At 46.9% G+C, this 25574-nt stretch overlaps 1 protein-coding gene across 6 annotated transcripts in view; it reads right to left on the reverse strand.

The window, feature by feature from the left end:
- The window catches only part of SCAMP4 (secretory carrier membrane protein 4), a 63343-nt gene that overhangs the window by 13867 nt on the left and 23902 nt on the right, over window positions 1–25574 (reverse strand). For all 6 annotated transcript variants that reach the window (XM_033956785.1, XM_033956784.1, XM_033956782.1 and 3 more), the window contains 4 exons: window positions 20936–20982; window positions 8696–8824; window positions 5122–5278; window positions 1128–1229 (listed from right to left, as the gene is read on the reverse strand). In XM_033956785.1, coding sequence (XP_033812676.1) covers window positions 1128–1229; window positions 5122–5278; window positions 8696–8824; window positions 20936–20942 — 395 coding nt within the window. In that variant the 5' untranslated portion in view covers window positions 20943–20982. The remainder of the gene's footprint in view (window positions 1–1127; window positions 1230–5121; window positions 5279–8695; window positions 8825–20935; window positions 20983–25574) is intronic.

The following is a 25574-nucleotide window of genomic DNA, read 5'->3' on the forward strand; positions in this document are numbered from 1 at the left end:
ATGCAATGGTTGTTCCTCCTCCACAGCCTCCCCTCTATTGATTGGTGTAGCTCGAGGCTCAGTCCTGGGACCACTCCTTTTTTCAATCTACAAACTGGAACGCTGATCTCCTCACATGGCTTCCAGTATCACCTCTATGCTGACAACTCCCAGATCTATCTCTCCACACCAGATATCTCTACTGAAATCCAAACCAGTCTCAGCCTGCAAGACTGAGCTGCTCATCTTCCCACCTAAACCCACCTTCCTGCTTCCCTCATTCTCCGTCTCTGTGGACAATACTCTCATCCTGTCTGTCTTGTATGCTCACAATCTCGGAGTCATTTTTGACTCTTCTCTCTCCTTCACTGCCCAGATACAGCATATTACTAAAACCTGCTGCTTTTTTCTCTATAATATTACCAAAATCTGACCCGTCTTGTCTGAGCACAATACCAAAACCATTATCCATGCCCTCATCACCTCACTCTTAGATTACTGCAACTCGCTACTTTCGGGCCATCCGCTTAGACATCTCGGCTGCATGACTCATATTCTGTGAGAGTTGCTATACTCGTTACCCCTCTCAAAGTCACTTCACTGGCTTCCCATCCATTTCCGAATACAATTCAAGCTCCTCTTACTGACCTACAAATGCATTCACTTGGCTGCCCCTCTTCACTTATCTCCCCTATGTCATCCTTCCCCCGGTGAGCTCCGCTCAGCTGGTAAGTCCCTCTTGTCTACCCTTCTCTCCCTCCGCCAGCTCCAGACTCCGTCCCTTCTACTTTACTGTGCCGTATGCTTGGGACAAACTGTCTGAATCCTTAAGGTGGGTTCCGCCTCTGGCAGTGTTCAAGGCCCAGTTAAAAGCCCACCTCTTCAAGATTGCTTTCAACTCCTAACTCCTCTCACCTTGGGTTCTGCCTCCTTAACCCTATATGTCATGTCTGTCTGTAAGCTCTTCCGTCTTAAATGTCAAAATGTACAGCGCTGCGTACACCTTTCAGCATTATATAAGTGATAAATACTAGTAGTACTGTTCTGAAACATCACAGACTATGCAGAAGGAATGGTATTTAGGCAGAGGATTCCTTTCAGTTACATGTGCTTGTAGAAGGAGGGATAAATAAATAGGACCAGCTTACCAGGCTCCCCATCCAGAGAATCCTATTACTTGCAGGACAGCCAAGATGAACTGAGCTCCAAAGATGAAAAAAAAGGCCATGAAATTAAAGGAGCTGTCTGACCTGAAATATAAGGAAAGTGATCACATGTCGTCACAGCCTTCTGTGTCCAGGATGGGTCTATGGCAACAACACTGCAGCCCTGCCAAGTCTTCACTCTTCATCCTGTGTACAAAAACATGCTCCTTACAAGCATTTACAGCTGAATGCTTGACCTTGAAGGTCACCAGATTGCTTCATCACCACTGCATTAGGATTAGTAAAATAAGTGTCAGTGTGTGGACAATAGTCTAGGACAGCGATGGCGAACCTATGGCACGCGAAGGCCTTGCAGCTGGCACGCGCAGGGCCGCCATCAGGGCAGTACTACCAGGGGGTGCACAGGAGAGAGAGCTGAACGGGGACGATGGGGTACCCGCAGAGTTAAATATAACTCGAGCCGCGAGGCTCGTCTTCTACTCCGACTGCCCTGCCGCTCACACAGCCGATCGGAAATCTTCCCCGACGTCAGCGCTGATGTCGGAGGGAGGGCTTAAGCAAAGCCCGCCTTCCGACGTCAACGCTGAAGTTGGGGAAGATTTCCGATCGGCTATGTGTGCGCGGTGGAACAGGCAGGAAATAGAAGACAAGCCTACGCGGCTCGAGCTACATTTTGCTGAGAAAGTTGCTAAGATGGGCAGGGAGACAAACGGGGAACACAAAAGGGGGAGGGAGTGCGTTTTGGACACAAGGCATGAACTTGGGAGAAAGGAAAGGAGGGAAAGAGATGCTGAGGTGGGGGAGGGAATGGGTTTTTGGACACAGAAGGCATGAACTTGGGAGAGAGGAAGGGAGGGAAAGAGATGCTGAGGTGGGGGATGGAATGGGGTTTTGGACACAGAAAGCATGAACTTGGGAGAGAGGAAAGGAGGGAAAGAGATGCTGAGGTGGGGGAGGGAATGGGTTTTTGGACACAGAAGGCATGAACTTGGGAGAGAGGAAGAGAGGGAAAGAGATGCTGAGGTGGGGGAGGGAATGGGTTTTTGGACACAGAAAGCATGAACTTGGGAGAGAGGAAAGGAGGGAAAGAGATGCTGAGGTGGGGGAGGGAATGGGTTTTTGGACACAGAAGGCAAAGACTTGGGAGAGAGGGAGAGAGGAAGGGAGGGAAAGAGATGGTTGTGTACACGGGGAATAGAAGAAAGGAGAATTTTTGGTCATAGGGAGGGAGGGAGTGAGGTACAGACAGTGGCATACCAAGGTGGGGGTGGGGACGGTCTGCCCCGGTTTTACGCCCCAAGGGGGTGCACAGCTGGCCACCCTCCAGTGTTCTCCCTAGGCTGGCAAACTGCGTCTCTTTAGCCACTTGAGTGCCACCGCCGCCATTAGGAACAGGCCGGTGCCAATTTCTCCCTGCTTTTCCCTGTGGGGCCGACCAACTCTCACCACCCGCGTCAATTCTGATGTCGGAGAGGACGTTCTGGGCCAGCCAATCGCTGCCTGGCTGGCCCAGAACGTCCTCTCCGATGTTAGAATTGACGTCGAGTGGCGAGAGTTGGTCGGCCCCGTGGGGAAGAGAAGCAGGGCGAACTCGGCGCTGGCCTGTTCCCGATAGCGGCAGTGGCAGCCTATTCCCCAGTGGCGGTGGCAGCATTTTCCCAATGGTGGTGGCATAGGGGAGGGCAAGGAGAAAGAAAGAAAGGGGGGGACAGGGAGCCAAAAAAAAAAAAAGAAAGAGGGCTGGGTGAAACAAAGAAACATGAGGCACGGAGAGAGAGAGAAAGACAGACATACAGAATGAAAGGGGGTATGGAGAGAGAGAAAAAGAAAGAAGGGGGCAGGGTGAAACAAAGAAAAAGTTTGGGGAGGGAATGAGGTCTGGAGGAGAGAAAGCATACAGGAGGCTGAAAAAAGGGAAGAAATATTGGATGCACAGTCAGAAGAATAAAGTGCAACCAGAGACTGATGAAATTACCAAAGGTAGGAAAATGATTTTATTTTCAATTTAGTGATCAAAATGTGTCCGTTTTGAGAATTTATATATACTGTCTATATTTTGCACTATGGCCCCCTTTTACTAAACCGCAATAGCGTTTTTTAGCGCAGGGAGCCTATGAGCTTCAAGAGCAGAGTGGGGCATTCAGTGCAGGTCCCTGCGCTAAAAACCGCTATCGTGGTTAAGTAAAAAGGGAGGGGGAATATTTGTCTATTTTTGTATAGTTGTTACTGAGGTGACATTGCATAAAGTCATCTGCCTTGACCTCTTTGAAAACCCGCGGAATATAAATGATAATTAACATTTTCTCTGCGTACAGCGTGCTTTGTGTTTTTAAAATTTTATTGTTGGTAGATCATTTTGACTTGGCCACAAAGGTAAGGGGGAGGGAGGGGAGCTGCTGAAAGAGTCTACCTTGACGTGGTTGCAGGCTTACAAATCTTTTGGTCAAAGAGTGTGGCGACAGAGAAAAGTATGTGTGTATTCGGCCCATGAATGAAATCATTAAAACATTATAAATTGCCAATAAATTGAAATGAAAACCAAAGGATTGTGAATCAAATTGATTCTCTGACAATACAAAGATTCCAACCTTTAAAAATGATGTTACATAGTTCAGGCAACTTTATAAAGAGTTTTTAGATACTAAAATCTTGTTATTAAGGTTTAATTGACGTGCTGGCACTTTGAGGAAATTCTTTGGTTTTGTGCGGCAGTTTGGGCACTCGGGCTCAAAAAGGTTAGCCATCACTGGTCTAGGATTTGCAGCCAAAGGCTGAAGAGATGTTCCACTGCCACTTATGCTTAAGTGGGATTCTCTTTCCAGACAAAGAATGAAATAGATATGTGCTTTTACTAACCTAACACAAATAAAAGAAAAGAGAAAAAAAAAGCATACGATGGGCTGACTTACATCAACAGCACTGCCATCCAGGACATCTGCTATTTGGACTCCACGATGGGCTTCTGTTCAGTGCCCAGCTGGTACTGCTGAGGCACCATTCACAGCCCTATCCACATATACCTCCTCCCCCTCCCTCTCAGAAAGGCATGAAAGTCTCTGTCATTAAAACAGTGAGACCAGTAAGGCTAAACCTTACATGTGTACTTACATGTGTACCAGCTTCTCAAGAAACCCTGCTACTCCTAACTGAAGACCATGGCTATGATAGCTGGACAGTGCAGAAGTGGACAGAGGTTAAGTGTCTTAGATCAATTCAAGGCACAGTGATCCTAGTGGAGGCCAGTTTTAACTGATCCAGAACACTAAAGCAGTAAGAAGCTGGGTGTCCAAAAATTAAGATGGTAATAGTTGTCATACGGGGAAGACTGAAAGTCCATCAAGCCCAGTATCCTGTTTCTAACAGTGGCCAACTCAGGTCACAAGTACCTGGCAAGATCCCAAATAATAAAACAGATTTTATACTGCTTATCCTAGGAATAAGCAGTGGATTTCCCCAAGTCCATCTTAATAATAGCGTATTTATTTATTTAAAACATCTATGCGGGTAACAGCAGTACATACATAGTTAAAACAAACATAACAATAACCCTCTGTTGTAGTTCTTTCCTATTTCATCTACTGTAAACCGCGTCGAGCTCTACGAACGTGGAGATGATGCGGTATACAAACCTAAGGATTAGATTAGATTAGATAACAATGGGCTTTTGTTTTAGGAAATCATCTAAACCTTTTTTAAAACCCTGCTAAACTAATGCTTTCACTACATTCTATGGCAACGAATTCTAGAAGTTTAATTACACATTGCGTAAAAAAAAAATATTTTCTCCGGTTTGTTTTAAATCGACTACTTAGAAGCTTCATTACATTCCGCCTAGTCCTAGTATGTTTGGAAAGACTAAACAAGTGATTCATATCTATCCATTCCACTCCATTCCTTGGCCCCATAATAATCCCACATACTCATGTTATAATTATAGCATTGTCCATAAGCCCAAATGACGCAGCACATTACCTACCGGAAAGCCTTGTATGCAGGTCGGAACCAGCAGATGTAGCTACAGGGACTAAAAATAAGTAGCCAAAGGATGGCTAACCCAAAATTGACACCAGAGCCTCCACCAATCCACCAAGCAAGGCAGGCAATCAGGTTCACACAAAGCGTGATGCAGTAAACTGTAAACAGACAAGAAAACATGCGAGAAAAGGTCAGAATTGAGACACTTTAGTCTTAATCCTCTTAATGCATCCAACACTGTAGCTTGCTTATGTGCACCATGTACTCTAACTCAGCTCAGATTTAGTACAGTTATTCCTTAATTGACACTTCATTTTCCAAATGATTCCAAATGGAAGACAAATATATGTAGAATTTTTTCAGCCCTTCTTGGTATTGCAGAATCTCTTGGAAGAAAGAAGGGATGGTAACAAAGTCCATCCCACTATTGACAGAATGCTACCATCTGAGCATGCTCAAGAGAAGAATAGAAACCACCTTCACAAACTAAACCAGAATGCTGCTTTAGCTAAAAACAGTTAGTGCTGAATACTGGTCCCGATTACTTGTAAAGATTCAGTTCTGAGTGGATTCTTCAATAGATGTCTTTGAATTGTTGACCTCTTCGTTGATTGTCCAGCGCTTCTTGTTGTAAACTGCCTCGAACATTTCATGGCTTTGGCGGTATATAAAAATAAAATTATTATTATTATTATTAGGTGGTAGCTCAGGAGCCAGAACTGGAAGGAGGGCAACCCCCAACCATAAACCTTATTGACAACAATCCGCTTTTAAGGCACGACACTGCAAACATTTTAAAAATTTGTGGGCCAGCACATCACGGCTGCTGTCCTGGTGCATCAAAAATCAGTTGTAAGGGCAGTGAAGGAGAAGCCTGATGGTTAAAGCAGCAATTGAGAAACAGGAAGTCAGGGTTCAAATCCCACTGGGTTTCTTTGGGAACTTAACCCTGCAATGTCGATTGTAAGCCCTCTGGAGACAGGAAAATACCCATTTGAGCTATTCAGCAAGGCAAGAACTACTTTCCTCTTGAGCTACTGAGAAAGGCAATCCAAATATTTTTACATCAGACATGCTGGTCACAATTTTTTTTTAAAAAACACTTGCAAGTATCTGCAAGGTGCCACTGGCAAAGCTCATCCCACCAGTGGCTAGAGAAAGAAGCCTGGAGCTGCTGCTGTAATTGGAAGAGAAAAGTGGACAATGGATCGTTTTGGAGATAGAATTTTGAATTGACAGGGGATGATGGAGTGAAGAAGACTGCTAGGAGGGTAGAGGATTGGGAGATAGGATGTTGGATAGTAAGGAGGGCAAAAACTGGGCACTACAGAAAGGAGTGAGCAAGCAAGGACTGGGGTGATGTTGATATGCTGGCCAAGAAATGGAGGGGAGCACAGAAGGAAGGAGATATGTTGGAAACAGAAATGCTAGACTGGCAGAGAAAAAAGGTAGAGAAAGAAGGATGTTGTGCTAGTTTCTGCCAGTAGACTGATGTTTGCCTATGTGCAGCCATTTGCAGGTTCTGAAACCATTATTGGGTCAACAAGAGATCAAAACAAGACAAAGGGCATGAGCCAGGGACCACTGATCCACCTAGCTACAAAGGACTGGTGATAGTTCTAGGTAAGAATCAAGGTACAACAGACACTTCTGGAAGAATTAGGGAAAAGCACAGAGAAACAGGTTTATGGGTCCTTTCAATTTCAGCTGTCTTAAAGAATTGTGTCAAAGAAAATACCTCGTTTTCCCTTTATAGTTCAAATCACTTGAGGATGCAAGAAAGGCTTGCACGTTTACAACTTACTTGTCCAAACCAGCTTAAAATCAAATGGAGTCACTGTCCAGAATAAGAGCAGCAGAAAGAGGAGACAAAGGAATTAGTGAACTTGGGGACCTGAGTTTTTCACAATTAGAAACTATTTTTTAGTACATAGGCAGGTATTCCCCTTGAATGAGAAATATCAAAACAAAAACCTTGCCAGGGATCTTGAACAACATTCTGAAGCTAAGTACACTTTATTTGGATTTAAAAAAACTGGTGAAATAGAAAAACATGAACTTTTTTAGATCTATGATTGATTCAGCAGTTCCAGCACTAATGAATCACTGCAAATTGCTTTGAGGCACCAAGACCTTTTTTCTCCTTGCAGGGTTTCTGCCTATTTTGTTTGTTTTAGGATTCCTGGTATATTGTCACCTTTCTACTAACCTAAATAAGTATAATTTTCAGAATATCAACCCACAGGCAGCTTACTGAATATGATGCACTTTAAGTGAGCCAAGAGGCTGCACACTGATTTATATCACTCTTCTTTGGAAATGTTTTCTTGGCATCATATCTTTGAACTTAGAACATGAGAGGGATCTGAGAGGTGCTCGGAGCCAAAAGAGGTCAAGAGTTTAGTTTTGTTACCTTGATATATGACCTCAGGGCATTGCTTGCCTGAACGCAATATGTAAACCGCTTTGATTGTACCATTGAAAAGCGGTGTATAAAAGAAATCTAATAATAACACAAAGTAGTTCACAGTTATGATAAAACGATAAAAACTATAATTGTATCGATCCAGAAATCAGATCTAATATATAGAAATACCCTTGGACTAGCCATATCAACCCATAACAAATAGTAAAAACAAAAGGAATATGGAACACACAAGACTCATCAGCACAATAGTGTATAATCATACAATTGTTATATGTGAATCAATAAAGCAAAAACCACCACCACCCACTAGAGGACGAATGTGAACATCTTTTCCTTAACACTGGCCATCTAGCATTGATCAGTGCTCCCAATTGTTTAGAACCAATAAGGAGGAGGGATATCTAAGTCAGAAAAAAAAAATCAAGATAAAAGGGTAAAGCGGATGGGACTTGTATACTGCTTTTCTGTGTGATTTACAAAAACCAAAGTGGTTTACATATTTTAGACAGGTACTTCAAGTTTATTAAAAATTTGATATTTCAAGGTAGTTATACATTTTTAAATAGGGTAAAAACAAATAATACAATTATACATAACTTTAACAAAATAAACACACACAATTAGACAAACGGGTATGAGTGGAAAAAAGGGGAGAACTACAATGATTAAAGAAAATTAAGATATAAAGGTATAAACAAAAGGGCGAGATTAAAAACAAGTAATCCCAATATGAGTGGACTTATAAAAGATTAAAAAAATTTAGAATCCTTAAAAGGACATTTACACTTGAAAGGCATCTTTGAAAAGGAATGTTTTTAGAAAAGATTTAAATTTCTTAAGATTGGTTATCTCTCTTAGAGCATTTGGTGCCAAATTCCAGAGGGTTTTGTACCTGGGGCAATGAAGTGTTAAGTGACTTGCCCAGAGTCACAAGGAGCTCCTGTGGGAATTGAATTCACAACCATAGCTACTCTAACTATTAGGTTGCTTCTCTACCTCAGTAGGGGGGTGGGGCTAACAAGATGGCTCCATGATGGAGCTTTTACTTCCATTGCTTTCGATGGAAGTAAAAGCCAGACTTGCTCAATTTGTCCTCCATAACCTACAGCTACCCGGTCACTAAAAGATCATTTCCTTTAGTACTTACAGATCCATAGCTGGTAAATTCTCTTTACCAGTATCCGGTGCTCAATTGGGATTTCATCCTCAAAGTTCTGGTAAAAACATGGCTTCAGAGGGATGAACTTTGGCAGCGGAGGGAAGTTATTCACAGGTGCTGCAAGGTCAAGATCAATTATTAAACAACAAAACAAGATGCATAGAAGTCCCTCATAAATTGTAATCTGGGAATGCAGGGTGTAGAGGCTTCTACTATGAAGCAGGACTGCTGTTTACGAATTTTTAGGCCATACCTGTTTCCCATTCAGAACAGTTTCATGCATTTGCTAGTCAACTGAAAAAGTCTCAATGCTTTCATTGCAAATGTTGCATCAGTTAAAAATATTTTGTATATACTTTCCCAGTAAAAACTGTTCACGGGAAAAGCTGAGATCTGCACCTGCTTATTTCCAATACCTTTTCTGACTCCTTATGTAGATAAAACAATGGCGCATCCAAAGAACTACAACAGCAAGAACAGCTAAACAGCAACCTTAAGAGCCAATGCACAAAGCATTATAATAATAATAATTTTATTTTTATATACCACCCTACCATATAGTTCTAGGCGGTTCACATACAGTACTAAAAATATATTAGCTTGGCTTTAACCTGGTTTTACCACAGGTTTTGCTGGCCGAGCTAAGACAGAGATGGAAATCTGCTCCTGCCTCTGGGCACTCCCCTGCCCTGTGTAGTGCATCCTGGAATGCACCAGATGGGGGTCTGTCAACTATATGTTAATCTCTTCTTTGTGTTGTAAACAGACTCTGCACATTGTATCCGAGGATGCACTGCATGGAGCAGGGCGCTATGTTGTAGATGGCGATCCCTGGATTTAGTAGTATAAGAGCATCATTCCTACCTTGTTTTAGGTCAAGAGGGCCTTGAAGATGGAGGTCATTGGATGGGGGAGGGCAATAAACTGCCAGGAAGTTTTTTGTGGTCTGGGGGAAGGGAGAAGACCACTAGACTACCAGGAGGAGGGAATGGGGCCTGGGGACCATTATACTACCTAGGAATCTTTTTTATTTAAAACTGAGGGAAAGGGAAAGAGTATCGCTAGACACCAGGAATATGCTTGAGGGATGGCAAGGAGAGTCATTGGGTTGGAGGTAAGGAGCTGATGAAATTTTTTTTTTTTTTTTTAAATGTTGCGGCATGTAACTTTCCCGTCAGTGCCTGGGCCAATCACTGCTCAGGCATGGACAGGAAAGCTGACATTTAGCACCGAGTGTAGATTACTGCTGCAATTTTAACCTAGCAGTAATTTGCATGCTCATTATTTTGGAGGATGTTGTGGATATTTTTTGTGTTAATTTCACAGTAGAGTGAGGACTCTACAGTGAACCTTTGAACATTAGCTCCTCAATAAGCAGTATTAAAAACTATCAAGGCACACAAACCATTATAATGACAAATGAAAGGTGGCTAGGAGTAAAGAGAAGAAACTGCTCCCCTCCCAAGCACAAAGCACATTAGTTTTGATAGGCATTCAGCTAGTGCAGATGGAAAAAAATATTTAGAAAATCTAGATTCTAACCAATTCATTTTAAGAGCCAGGGAAATGTTTTTTTAACTTTCTTCTTATACGGTTTCTTCTTATTCCTTTACTTTTTGTTTTGTAACTGGTTATTGCCTTGGTGTGAATTCCAGAGTCCTAAATAGTTAATGCTCAGATGATTCAGTGGACTAAGAAGTGAACTGTCTCTACAGAAAGCTAAACAAACCTCCCTTGAGAGGATGAATCTTGCATCCTAGCAGGTCTGAAAAATTTTCAAGCAATAAATATCAATGTTCCAACTAGTCTGGTTTTAATTTACAGAAATAGAATATTTACAAGGTTCAAGTCACAGGTAGATGACGGCAAATGCGTAGCCACTTCAGGCTTCAAGACCACTGCTGTTACAATAAAACAGTAAACCTTGCATGAAGCTATGCCAGCATAAAGCCTAGACACACAGACTCCACAGGGGTAACTACAGTAGTGGGCCTAGTTCCTGCTTTTATGAGTAGACTGACTATAAATTGCTTGGGAATCCTAGAAATATTAAAGTAATTCCAGCCAAGGCATCTTGATTCCCTTTTAACTCTCAGCATGGTACAGATTATTATGCACAGCCCTCTGATGCCAACACCAGAAAGAGCTCCTAGAAGGTGGTGGTTTCATTATCATACCGAGTTGGCCATCTTAGGGTGATAAGAGAAACAAATCTAGAACAGTGATTGTAGATAGAATTCTTCTGCTTGTTCTGGAACTGACCAGGCCAAATGTTCTTCCTTTGCCTTGCTCCATCAACTGCCTGATCTCATTTTACCAGGGGTGCCCACACTTTTTGGGCTTGCGAGCTACTTTTAAAATGACCAAGTTAAAATGATCTACCAACAATAAAAATGCTAAACATATATATATATATATACATACACACACACCGCGAGTGTACTTTGTATTTATGTTCAAATATTTTTTTATTATACAGCCCCCCTCCCCCGAAGGCCTGACCCCCCCCCTGAAGGTCTGCACATTCCCCCTCAAAGGTTGACTCCCCCCTGAAGGCCTGCACTACCCCTTGAAGGACTGCACTCCCCCCCCCCCCCGAAGGCCTACCCTCCCCACATCCATATAGCACAGTTACTTACTGTAACAGGTGTTATCCAGGGACAGCAGGCAGATATTCTTAACGTATGGGTGACGTTACCGACGGAGCCCCGGTACGGACACTTTTAACTAGAAAGTTCTAGTTGGCCACACCGCGCATGCGCGGGTGCCTTCCCGCTCGACGGAGGAGAGCGTGGTCCCCAGTTAAGATAAGCCAGCTAAGAAGCCAACCCGGGGAGGTGGGTGGATCGTAAGAATATCTGCCTGCTGTCCCTGGATAACACCTATTACGGTAAGTAACTGTGCTTTATCCCAGGACAAGCAGGCAGCATATTCTTAACGTATGGGTGACCTCCAAGCTAACAGAGAGGGAGGAGGGATGGTTGGCCATTAGGAAAATAGATTTTGTAACACAGATTGGCCGAAGTGCCCATCCCGTCTGGAGAAGGCATCCAGACAGTAGTGAGTAGTGAATGTGTGATCTGAGGACCAAGTGGCAGCTTTGCAGATCTCCTCAATGGGCGTGGAGCGGAGGAAAGCCACAGAAGCAGCCATAGCTCTGACCCTGTGGGCCGTGACAGCACCTTCCAGTGAGAGACCGGCCCGAGCATAACAGAACGCAATGCAGGCAGCAAGCCAGTTGGAAAGCGTTCGTTTAGAGACAGGACGACCTAAACGGTTAGGGTCGAAGGACAGAAAGAGCTGAGGTGACGTGCGGTGAGCTCTGGTACGGTCAAGGTAGTATGCCAGGGCACGTTTACAGTCCAGCGTGTGTAACGTCTGTTCCCCAGGATGAGAGTGGGGTTTAGGGAAAAAGACAGGCAATACAATGGACTGGTTGAGGTGGAAGTCCGAGACCACCTTGGGAAGAAATTTAGGATGGGTACGCAGAACCACCTCGTCATGGTGAAAAACCGTGAAAGGTGAGTCAGCAACCAGTGCATGCAGCTCACTAACCCTCCTGGCAGAGGTGATGGCAATGAGGAAAAGCACCTTCCATGTCAGAAATTTGAGTGAAGTTGTGGCAAGAGGCTCAAATGGAGGTTTCATGAGGGCTGAGAGGACCACATTTAGGTCCCAGACGACTGGAGGAGGCTTCAGCGGTGGTTTGACATTGAAGAGGCCTCTCATGAACCGGGAAACCAGGGGATGAGCCGTGAGAGGTTTTCCGAGGACAGGCTCATGAAACGCAGTGATGGCACTGAGGTGGACTCTGATTGAGGTAGACTTGAGGCCAGCGTCGGAGAGAGAAAGCAAATAGTCCAGTACAGTTTCCACCGCCAATGAGGTGGGATTGTGATGATGAAGTAGACACCAAGAGGAGAACCAGGTCCACTTCTGATGGTAACATTGGAGGGTGGCCGGTTTCCTGGAGGCATCCAAAATACGACGGACAGGCTGAGACAGATTCTCTGGAGAGATCAGCCCGAGAGAAACCAAGCTGTCAGGTGGAGCAAGGACAGATTGGGATGTAGTAGAGACTGATGCTGCTGTGTAAGTAGAGTAGGAAATACAGGAAGAGGAATGGGCTCCCTGGAGCTGAGCTGGAGCAGGAGGGAGAACCAGTGTTGGCGAGGCCACCGAGGAGCGATGAGAATCATGGTGGCTCTGTCCCTGCGGAGTTTGAATAGCGTCCGCAACATTAGAGGCAGTAGAGGAAAGGCATAGAGGAACCGATCCGTCCAGTCGAGCAGGAATGCATCCGGGGTCAGACGATGAGGAGAGTAGAGTCTGGAGCAGAACTGGGGCAGCTGATGGTTGTGAGGAGCTGCAAAGAGGTCCACCTGAGGAGTGCCCCAGAGAGCAAAGATGGAGTGGAGTGTGGGAGGATCCAAGGTCCACTCGTGAGGTTGAAGGATGCAGCTGAGGTTGTCGGCCAGGGAGTTCTGTTCGCCCTGGATATAGACGGCCTTGAGGAAGAGACTGCGGGCCGTGGCCCAGGTCCAGATGCGGATGGCCTCCTGACAAAGGAGGGGAGATCTGGTGCCGCCTTGCTTGTTTATGTAGTACATGGCGACTTGGTTGTCTGTGCACAGGAGAAGAACCTGAGGATAGAGAAGGTGCTGGAAGGCCTTGAGAGCATAGAACATGGCCCTGAGTTCCAGGAAATTGATGTGATGTTGACGCTCCTGAGGGGTCCAGAGTCCCTGGGTGCGAAGATCTCCCATGTGAGCTCCCCATGCATTGGGGGAGGCATCTGTGGTTATGATCATGGAGTGAGGGGGTAGATGAAAGAGTAGACCCCTGGAAAGATTTGAGTTCAACCACCATTGAAGAGATTGCTGAAGAGACGATGTCACAGAGATGGGATGAGAAAGAGGATCCGTGGTCTGTGACCATTGGTTGGCTAGAGTCCATTGAGGTGTCCTGAGGTGGAGTCGTGCCAGAGGAAGCACATGGACTGTCGAGGCCATGTGGCCCAGGAGGACCATCATTTGCCGAGCCGGAATAGAGCGACAAAGGAGCACCTGACGGCAGAGATGGAGCAGGATTCGTTGGCGGTCTGAGGGGAGAAACGCCCTCATCAGAGTGGTGTCGAGGACGGCACCAATGAACTGAAGTCGCTGTGTGGGGAGGAGATGTGACTTGGGGTAGTTGATCTCGAACCCCAGGAGATGGAGGAAAGAGATGGTGTGTTGAGTGGCTTGTAGCACAAGCAGAGACGTAGGAGCTTTCACCAACCAATCGTCCAAGTATGGGAACACCTGGAGGTTGCGAGACCTGAGGAAGGCCGCCACCACAATAAGGCACTTGGTGAACACCCTGGGCGATGATGCGAGGCCAAAGGGTAGCACTTTGTACTGATAGTGGTGGTGCTGTACCTGAAATCGGAGGTAGCGACGTGAAGTCAGATGGATTGGAATGTGAGTGTAGGCCTCTTTGAGGTCTAGGGAACATAGCCAGTCGTGATGAGAGAGAAGAGGGTAAAGCGTGGCAAGGGAGAGCATCCTGAATTTTTCCTTGACCAGACACTTGTTGAGGTTCCGAAGATCGAGGATGGGACGGAGGTCTCCTGTCTTCTTGGGAACCAGGAAGTAGCGGGAGTAGAATCCCTGACCCCTTTGGTCTGGGGGTACCTCTTCGATGGCATTGAGAAGAAGAAGGGATTGGACCTCCCTCAGGAGGAGGGGGGATTGAGAGGAGTGAGAAACAGACTCTATGGGAGGATTGTCTGGTGGAAGAGTCTGGAAGTTGAGAGAGTAGCCGTGGCGAATGATGTTGAGGACCCACAGGTCTGATGTAATGACCTCCCAACGGTTGAGAAGAGTTGAAGGCGGCCTCCTATTGGCTGAGGAAGAGACAATGATGGCGGGAGACTGGCTATGCCCTGGAGAAAAGAGTTAAAAGGGCTGAGATGGTTTCGACTGTGGGAGAGGCTTGGCAGGTTGGTGAGACTGTAAACGTGCCTGAGTTTGGTGCTGCTGACGAGGCCGGCGAGGCTGTTGTTGCTGAGGCGGGTTGAGAGGTCTGGCAGAGAACCTGCGTTGGTAGGAAGACTGCTGTTTGTAGGGGCGAGCAGGTGGAGTCTTCTTTTTAGGTTTGATTAGGGTATCTCACCTGGTCTCGTGTGCTGATAGTTTCTGGGTAGTTGAGTCCAGGGACTCCCCGAATAGTTCATCACCAAGACAAGGTGCGTTAGCCAGGCGGTCTTGGTGATTAATGTCGAGGTCAGAAACTCTCAGCCAGGCCAAGCGCCTCATGGCAACAGCCATGGCAGATGCTCGAGAGGTCAGCTCAAAAGAGTCATAAATGGATCACACCATAAATTTCCAGAGTTGGAGCAAACTGGAGATTTGTTGTTGGAAAACTGGGATCTTACGCTCAGGGATGTACTTTTGTAAGGAGGAGAATTGTTGCACCAAATGCTTCATATAGAAGGAGAAGTGGAAGGTGTAATTATTAGCCCTGTTGGCAAGCATGGAATTCTGTTAAAGGCGCTTGCCAAATTTATCCATTGTTCTGCCCTCTCTGCCAGGAGGGGTGGAGGCATAAACACTGGAGCCCTGGGTTTTCTTCAAGGTGGACTCCACTAGAAGGGATTCATGGGGTAGTTGAGGTTTGTTGAACCCCGGGATAGGAATGACCCTGTATAAACTATCCAGTTTTCGAGGGGCACCCGGTACCGTGAGAGGATTTTCCCAGCTTTTGTAAAAAGTTTCCCGTAAGATGTCATGGACGGGTAACTTTAAAAATTCTTTGGGAGGTTGTTCGAAGTCCAGGGCTTCCAGGAAAGTCTGGGACTTCTTAGAGTTGGATTCCAAAGGGATCGACAGAGCCGCCGACATTTCCCTGAGAAATTTTGTGAATGAGGAATGTTCAGGTTTGGAACTGGTATCGACCATCGATGGTTCCTCGTCCGTTGAGGAAGCCTCATCATCGGTACCGGGTGGGGATTCTTCCCATAAGTCCGGGTCCCTGACGTCGGTGTGCGCAGGACGGGACGGTGGTGCAGACGGCTCAGTGTGGCGAGTCTTAGAGAGAGATTTGCCAGAGCGCATCGAGACGGTACCGGGGGAGGAAGATCGATGCCGGTCCTGGTCTCGGGGGGACTGGTGTCGGTCTTGATGTCGGGGAGGGTCGGCATCAGAGCGTGTTTGTACTGGAGGATTAAGTGGTTCAGCCGCGAGTACCGGCATGGAGGTGTTCAACGGTACTGATGGTGTCGACACCGGCGGTATGGTGCGAGGCTCGGGCCGGTCTGGTACAGGAAGGAGTGGGGCCAAAATTGCGGGCAACAAGTGCTGGAGTTGCTGTTGCAGTTGCTCTTGCAATTGGCTTTGGAGTATGGCCGCAATGCGGTCGTCCAGAGGGGGCACCAGTACCGCTTTTTTCTTTATCGGTACCATAAGTGCCGCTCCATGCCCCAGCGATGAGGATGCCGATGACGAGGCACTCACCGAAATCGGGGCGGAGCGTTTGCGGGGTTGGCGTGATGCCGGGAGGACCGGCGTGATGCCGGGAGGACCGGCGTCGCCGGTGTGGCAGGAGGGCGCTCAAGGGAAGTGGAAGGCTTCTTAGCCGGCTTACCTGGTGCCAGCGACCCCGAGGAAGGATCAGGCGTCGTCAAAGTAGTCGGTGCCGACTTTTGCGGCGCCGTTGACGGCGCGGCCGATTCCATGGCAGATCCGGTACCGAAAAGGATATTCTGTTGGATCTGTCTATTTTTCAAAGTACGTTTTTTAAGAGTAGCACAGCGGGTGCAGGTGTCAGCCCGATGCTCTGGACCCAGGCACTGTAGGCACCAATTGTGCGGGTCAGTGAGAGATAACGGGCGTGCACACCGCTGGCACTTCTTAAAGCCCGGCTGAAGGAAATGAAGGGGAACATGGCCTCCGCAAAATCAAAACCGGAGGCCTGTATGGTGGCAACAGGCCCCGCCGGGGCCGGCCCGAAAAATAAAGAAAAAACAAAGTTTTTTTTTTTTTGCAAGTTAGAACGAAAAACGAAATCCAAAAGAAAAAACAAAAAAAGGAAGAAAATAGCGCTAGCGGGAAGGCAAAAACAGAGATTTCAACAGCCGTTGAAAGCACATGCGTCTTCTTCGCTCCGCGGAAACGAAGAAACTGGGGACCACGCTCTCCTCCGTTGAGCGGGAAGGCACCCGCGCATGTGCGGTGCGGCCAACTAGAACTTTCTAGTTAAAAGTGTCCGTACCGGGGCTCCGTCGGTGACGTCACCCATACGTTAAGAATATGCTGCCTGCTTGTCCTGGGATAAACCTAATTCCAGCAGGGAGCAGTCTGCAGAGAGGATCGCTGGTACTTTAGCGATCCTTGCAGGTTGCCATAGGCCTCAGGAGCTGTCTTCCCTTTGCCCCAAGCCTGTCTCTGACTTAGAGGGGCAGGACCACGGCAGAGGGAAGACAGCTCCTGAGGCCTATGGCAACCTGTAAGAATTGCTAAAGTACCACCTGCCACCGGCCGTCTCCCATTTGTCCCCTTTGGAGATCCCCACAGGAATAAGGAAGTTAAATTAATAGAATACTTAGGCACAGAAAAACAAAGAAATACTTCCAAGAACTGCCCCATAAGAACTGCCTGTCACAATGCTCATTAGTGGAACTGAATAAAAGACAAGTACAATGGATTTAGAAGGGGGACGATCCGCCCGGGTGCACGGCTTGGAGGGGTGCACAGCCGGCCAGGTCCGGGTCATCCTGCCTTTCTTTTCCCCCGGTCTGCGCTCGGGGCTCGCGCCTGCCTGGTCCCGCGCCGATGCTCGAATGGTGCTGTCAACTCCCGCGAGTCTCGCCATAACCAACAGCACCATTTGGGCGGCGGGTGCGAGCCCCGTGCGCAGACTGGTGGAAAGGAAGGGCAGGAGGACCCGGACGGCTGTGCATCCCTCCAAGCCGTGCACCCAGGGCGGGGGCGGACCGCCCCACCTCGGTACGCCACTGATTGGGAGGCCGATTTTGGGGGTTTTAAAATTGTATATCGGGCAGCATTAGGCCTCGCTCTTACCTCAATCATTACAGGCGCTTCTATTTCTTGTGATGCGCTGAGCTCCGTCCCCCACCGACCTTCACCCCGCCCTTCCAGCACTCTGATTGGCCAGCGTTCTTTAAGAGGCGGGCCAGTCAGGAGGGGAAAAAAAGAGAAGGGAAGAAGGGAACCTGCTGTGCGATCGACTGGAGTCGCCTGAGCGAACGACCTGTCGATCGCGATCGACACGTTGGGCACCCCTGCATTTTACAGTTCAACCACAGGAGGTCTCGCATCCGATTATTAGAATTTAAATTCATGCCTTTCTATTCAGTGCTCAAAATAAGTTCAGAACAAGGTAAGCTCTCCTACTAGAGAGCCAAGGAATCTGCCTAGGGTGGCACCAGCACAGAAGTTACTGGCAGACCTAAAGCAAAAAGAATGGCCAATGCAGGGCCTTCAGCAGACGCACATAAGCAGGGCCTGCCATGTCTTGCCCCCTCCAAGCATCCTGCCTGCTCATGGCCCAGTGCCAAATACTGTCACTTTGCTTAAAGGTTGGCCTGGTGGACAGTGCCAACAGCAGAGCAGCTCCAGTTAGGACAGAGAAAGGACAATCCTGGATGCTTAAAGAATGGAAAGGGAAGGGAAGTGGCTAAACTACAGAGGAGTAAGGAATGGGAGATGCTTGACTTGAAGGGGGACTGAAGATGCTGGACCAGGTGGGAGGCAGGTTGAAAAGGCAACACTAGGGCACATGGCTGAAAGTGCCTCGGTATCAGATACTCTTGGGCTAGCCCTAGACAGCATATTAGACTTGTATAAAGATGAACCATGATGACAACTTAAAATTGACAAAATATTATAAACATATAATAAAATAGCATTATTAAAGAGCATGAACTAAGAACTTCAGCCCAAAACCTTGACTTGATGAATAAGAAAGAGCAATATGTGAGCAGTACAAATGACTTATTAAAACTAAGGCTCATTAACACTGGGTTTCCAGACCTAATTCACAGATAAATCTACAAAGGGCTCCAAAAACTATGGACCTGTATGTGATGATTCACATAGTATTCCCTCCTAACTTACTCTTGGAAAAAGCCCTTCCTAAAATCAAGGAATCACCTGCTCCATAGTATTTATTTATTTAAGTATTTACCGTATTTTCACGCATATAACGCGCGCGTTATACACGATTTTACAAACCGAGTATAACCATGCGCATATGCGTGAGCGCATTGTACAAATTTTTTAAAAAATAGTTCCCCCCCCTCCGACGTCCGATTCATCACCCCGAGGACCGCTCGCACCCCCACCCCGAAGGACCGCTCGCACCCCCCCAGCCCCCCCGCATGGAGAAGCTGCCTACCGTTGTTTCCCGATGCCAGTGAGTCCTGCTGCTTCCTCTGCCGGCGGTCCCGCCCCTTCTCTGAGCCCTGCGCTGCACTGCTTCTTCTGCTGGCGGTCCCGCCCTTTCTCTGACATCAGAGAAGGGGCAGGACCGCGGCAGAGGAAGCAGCAGGGCTCACTGGCATCGGGAAACAACGGTAGGCAGCTTCTCCGTGCGGGGGGGGGAGCTGGGGGGGTACGAGCGGTCCTTCAGGGTGGGGGTGCGAGCGGTCCTTCGGGGTGATGAATCGGACATTGGGGGGGGGCATCAGGCTTTCAGGGTGGGGACAGGACTTCAAGGGGGACAGGCAGACCTTCAAGGGGGGACAGGAGACTTGGGGCAGAGGGCAGGGCGGCGAAAGGAGAGTCGGGACCAGAGGAGACTCGGGGCAGTGCGGCGAAAGGAGAGTCGGGACCAGAGGAGACTCTGGACAGAGGGCAGGGCGGCGAGAGGAGAGTCGGGACAGCAGAAGGAGATTTAAATTCATGGAGCAGCATGTGCGGTATACGCATGTGTGCGCTATATAAAAATTTGTTTACATATATTTAGGTTTCCCGCACGCTATACCTGTGTGCACGTTTTTGCACGGGTGCGCGGTATATGCGTGAAAATACGGTATATACCACTTATAGCCTAAGTAGTTTTACATTCAGATACTCCAGCATTTCCCCCTATCTGTCCCGGAGGGCTCACACTCTCTCTAATGTACCTGGGGCAATGGGGGCTTAAGTGACTTGCCCAGGGTCACAAGGAAGTGTGGGATTTGAACCCAGAACCTCAGGGTGTTGAGGCTGTAATTATACCTAGAGAATGACACAGGGACAAACTTTTCCCTGTCTCCAAAGGAACTCAATTTCCCTGTCCCATCCCCGTGAGTTTTGTTGCTGTCCCATTCCTGTAAGCTCTTCCTTAACTGCACAAGTCTCGAACACTTATGATTTTAAAGTGTTTGAGGCTTGTGCAGGTTAAGGACAGAGCTTGCAGGAATGGGGCAGGGACAGGAAAAGAACTCTCCGGGATGGGACGGAAAAATAAGTTCCTGTGGGGACTGGGAAAAAATTTGTCCCCATGTCATTCTCTAGTTCTAACCACTGCACCACACTCCCCCAGGGGCTAGACTTTCCAACTCCATGCATTCTCCCTTCCTCTTTCCCCATCTCTTTTCTGGCACTTTGCCTTCCTCCTTCTGGGCTGACTTTTCTCCTAGCCAGTCAACAATTCTCCTCAGGTAGGCCCTGCCAGAAGCTGATGTTGTAGTGTTCCACCACTCATCCCCACTAGCAGTTCTTCTGTCAAACACCTGGGATTTCTCCAGACCTGTTTTGGCAGCATCATTAAATTCATGATTTCAAGGAAATGGCTTCAGCACAGGCCTTTTAACAAAATTCAGAGTTCATTTGTGACGCTTCCCTCCATGGCTGGCTAAGGAATGGGAATGTGTGATGAAACCAATAAATGACTGAGCCAGCTGCTGCCATTATCACCATGCTGGACCTCTGGGTTCCAAAAGTTGCAATCTGACAGGTTAAGGAAAGCTGAATTTGTGATGTCATACAGAATGAAAGAAATATTAAGACATCACAACTCAATAATGTGCAAAGTATTTGTACTGAACCAATGGGAGGAGAGCTTATCTCAGTTATTACATTTTTTTCTCATGCATGAAGCATATACCCTGCACCACATCTTAGCATTTCACAGAACCAAGAAATTTAAATCATACGTACAGAGCCAACCCTTCAGATACCTGGTGATTCAACAAAAACAAAAATATTTTTCTGAAGATTTATTGATTAGATCACTGTTTACCTGCCATGTCCGGTCTGGATCTTCCCTTGAGTCACATAGAAATGCAGCTGTGAGGCAGATAGAAAAAACATGTCAGAGAGCATTTCTAAGACAGAATTGAAAAGCACGGTCATTATTGTATTCCAGCAGTATACTTAGTGCTATGAGCCTATCTAAAGTAGGATATATGTATTTCAGTTTATTTTTAACTCCTCCTTAAAGTAAAGTTACTTACCTGTAGAAGGTATTCTCCGAGGACAAGATATATTGTCTCACATGCGGGTAACACCATCCACAGAACTCAGTATGGACAGATACAATGTGTACTGTCACTTTAAAATTTTAAGCAATAGTCATAACGTGTGTGTGCTGTGCCTTCCCACCCAATGTTGGCTTGCGGGACATGCAGTTCAGTGACAAAGCTAAGAAGCCAAACAGGGGAGGTGAGTGGGTTGTGAGAATTTATACCTGCTGTCCTCAGAGAACACTTGCTAGAGGTATGTAACTTTGCTTTCTCCAAGGACAAGCAGGTATAATATTCTCACATGTGGGACTCCCAAGCTGCCAGGATCACGCCTCTAACCCGGCGTGCAGATGTAAGGGCTATGAGAAATATCACTTTCCAAGTAAGATGTCTGAAAGTGGCTGCCCATATATATTGTTCTATTTACCAATAAATTAGTGATATTTATGTATTTTTTATATATTATCTTTCTTTAATTGTGCTTAAAATTATATATGTACTTATCTTTTATATCAGCCAACTGATATAAAAGCTAAGTACATATATAATTTTAAGCACAGTTAAAGAAAGATAATATATAAAAAAAATACATAAATATCACTAATTTATTGGTAAACAGAACAATATATATGGGCAGCCAATGATGAAATGCCACGTAATTCTTCCTGCAGGTATGAACTAACATAGCGGTGGAGTGGTGGGGCTGAGGCTTCCTTCTCAATAACAAGATTTGTTGTATGTCCAAGTCCATATGTTGAATTTGGTATGTGTAGTAGTATAGGCATATGGGAAGAACCATATACTATAACTGACCCTGGTGTGCCAGAGTAGACAATGCCAAATTAGCTAGGTGTCAGAGATAGATGATAGAAAATCATGTGTAATTATCTTAGATGGTATTTTGTGGTATATGCACTGTAAAGAGATGTACACGTGTTTCATTTTGCAGCATAGGAAAATCACAACAATACATAGCAAAAATTTGTACAATAATTAAGATGATAGGGTGACTAAGAACATTGAAGACATGAGCAGCAGTACGATAATACCCAAAGAAAAGTCCATAGAGCCATAAGCATCTTGTAGTAAATTTTCAACAGTTTGTGAAATCTGTCCATTCTCAAAAGTGATGCTGTGATTCACTTCTTTGGAGGTTGTCTTAAGTTGTTAATATAAGCTTGAGAGTCCTGTAAAGTTCAGCAGCTTATAAAATGTCTCAGTCCCTGTGCCAAGGAGTGGATGCACAGCTCTGGAGTGTCCATAGAATCACTGGTTACCAGAGGCATGGAACAGGTTGTCCCATTAATGGTGATGGAGATCAGTAGTGTATGGTTACACCAGGCATTGTTCAGTAAATAGTTTGAACTGTATAGCAGTGTTCTTAGAAATGTAGATGTTGTGTACATGGGGATCCAGAGAAAAAGAAACAAACATTTTGTGGAAGAACAGATGAAAACAAAAATGCCCAGCTCTAAGGTAGTATAAAATATGTGAGGTAGTAGATGAGTAGGAGAGCTTGGCAGTTAAGGAACAGGAGGATGAATTATTTCAGCAGGAGCTGTCAGCCTCTTTAAACTGATGAGGTTCACACTTGAAATGAAATGGTGTCTGCTCACAGAGAAGAATTCATCAACTTGAATGAAGTCCACTTATCATCCAATGGTTGTACTCAAGTGGAGTGATCCAAAGGATGGAGAAGCATATTATCAAACTGCACAGCAATGTTAACAACAGGATAAATAATTGTGGCGTCCTGACCGTGGAATCAAAATACAGATAGAACATTCTTGTGGTGATTGAAATAGTAACTGTCCACCAAGCTACGTAATTCAGTACTAGCCATCTGGACAAAGGATAATGGCCAGTGGCCTAACTCAGCATTTCTTTTAAGCTCGATCTGTACCTGATCACAGGCCATAGTCCAGGAAATATTCTTTCCCAACCTATTTTCAAGTGCTAATATAGCACAGTTACTTACCGTAACAGGTGTTATCCAGGGACAGCAGGCATGATATTCTCACATGTGGGTGACCTCCAAGCCAACCAAAAAAGGGCAGGTGGAAGGATGGCAATTTAGGAAAACAGATTACGTAACACCGACTGGCCAAACCGGCCGTCGTTTCTGGACAAAGTATCCAGACAGTAGTGGGAGGTGAACGTATGAACCGAAGACCAAGTGGCAGCTTTACATATGTCCTCCACAGGAGTAGACCGGAGGAAAGCAACAGAAGCTGCCATCGCTCGGACTTTATGCCCCGTGACTCGACCATGGAGCGTGAGACCAGCCTGAGCGTAGCAAAAAGAAATACAAGCAGCTAGCCAGTTGGACAAGGTGCGCTTGGAAACAGGATGTCCCAGCCGATTTGGATCAAGGGACAAAAATAATTGAGGAACCTTCCGATGAGACTTGGTACGTTGGAGATAAAAAGCCAACGCCCTCTTACAGTCCAGCGTGTGAAGCGTCGCCTCACCAAGATGAGAGTGGGGCTTCGGGAAAAACACCGGAAGGACAATAGACTGATTGAGGTGGAAATCAGACACAACCTTAGGTAGAAATTTAGGATGGGTGCGAAGAACCACCTTGTCATGATGGAACACAGTAAAGGGCGGGTCCGCAACCAAAGCCTGAAGCTCACTAATTTGGCGAGCAGACGTGAGCGCAAGTAAAAAGACCACCTTCCAAGTGAGAAACTTAGGAAGAGACTTGTCAATTGGCTCAAAGGGAGGTTTCATCAGCTGAGCCAAAACCACATTCAGATCCCAAACTACAGGAGGAGGTTTCAGAGGAGGATTAACATTAACAAAACCCCTCATGAAACGAACCACCAGAGGATGAAGAGAGAGAGAACGTCCCTCTAGATGTCGATGGAAAGCAGCAATAGCACTGAGATGCACCCGGATGGAAGTCGTCTTCAGCCCAGACTTGGACAAATGCAGCAAATATTCCAGAACCGAGGACACCGGAACCAAACTCGGGTCCAGATGGTGCGAGGTACACCAGGATGAAAATCTGGTCCACTTCTGGGAATAACAAAGCCGAGCCAAGGCCTTACGCGAGGCTTCCAACACCTCCCTGACCGCCGAAGTTAGGGGGAGAGGAACCAAGCCGTCAGATGTAACGACTGAAGATTGGGATGCAACAGCGAACCCCGACTCTGAGACAGCAGAGAGGGAAAAACTGGCAGAAGTAGAGGCTCCCTGGCACTGAGTTGAAGGAGCAGGGAAAACCAGTGCTGACGAGGCCAACGTGGCGCTATGAGAATCATAGTGGCTCTGGATGACTTGAGGTGAACCAACGTCCTCAAGATCAGAGGAAAAGGAGGAAACGCATAAAGGAATCTCTCTCCCCAGTCGAGAAGGAAGGCATCTGCCTCGAGACGGTCCTGGGAGTAAATCCGGGAACAATAGAGGGGCAGTTTGCGAGTCTCGGGGGAAGCAAAGAGATCCACCTGAGGAGTCCCCCAGCGGTCGAAGACCTCGCGTAGGACTCGGGAGTTTAGCGACCACTCATGCAGCTGGAGAAGACGACTGAGTTTGTCTGCGAGACAATTCTTTTCTCCCTGAATGTAGACCGCCCGCAGGAAGATGTTCTGGGAGGTCGCCCATTCCCAAAGGCGCAAGGCTTCCCGGCACAGGGACCAAGAGCCCGTTCCCCCTTGTTTGTTTACATAATACATTGCCACTTGGTTGTCCGTACGTACCAGGACTACCTGATTTCGCAGCAGATGACAGAACGCTCGAGCTGCCAGGAAAATGGCGCGAAGCTCCAACACATTGATGTGACAAAGACGGTCCTCCGCCGACCATAGAGCTTGAGTTCGCAGACCGTCGAGGTGAGCCCCCCACGTGTACTCCGAAGAGTCCGTGGTCAGGACCTTGCGATGTGGAGGGATGAGAAAGAGCAAACCCCCGGAAAGATTGGAAGAGTTGGTCCACCAACGGAGCGATCGTCTCAAGGAAGGAGTCACCGTTACAGGACGGGAGAGCGGGTCCCGATCCTGACGCCACTGTGAGGCCAAGGTCCACTGAGGGAGTCTCAGATGCAATCGGGCAAATGGTGTGACATGAACTGTCGAGGCCATGTGGCCGAGTAGAATCATCAGCCTGTGTGCAGAGACGGAGCGCAGCAGCGAAATCTGACGGCCCAGTCGAAGCAGAGTCTCCAGTCTCGACGAGGGAAGGAACGCACGGAGGCGAACCGTGTCCAGCACGGCCCCGATAAACTGAAGGGATTGAGCCGGGCACAGCTGTGATTTGGGAAAATTTACCTCGAACCCCAGACGTTGAAGGAAGATGATAGTCTGTCGGGTCGCTGAGATAACCCCCTCCCGGGATGATGCCTTGATCAGCCAATCGTCCAGGTAGGGGAAGACCTGTAGCCCCTGAGATCTCAGGGCAGTCGCGACCACCACCATA

The sequence above is a fragment of the Geotrypetes seraphini genome, chromosome 8 (assembly GCF_902459505.1).
Source record: "Geotrypetes seraphini chromosome 8, aGeoSer1.1, whole genome shotgun sequence".
NCBI lineage: Eukaryota > Metazoa > Chordata > Amphibia > Gymnophiona > Dermophiidae > Geotrypetes > Geotrypetes seraphini.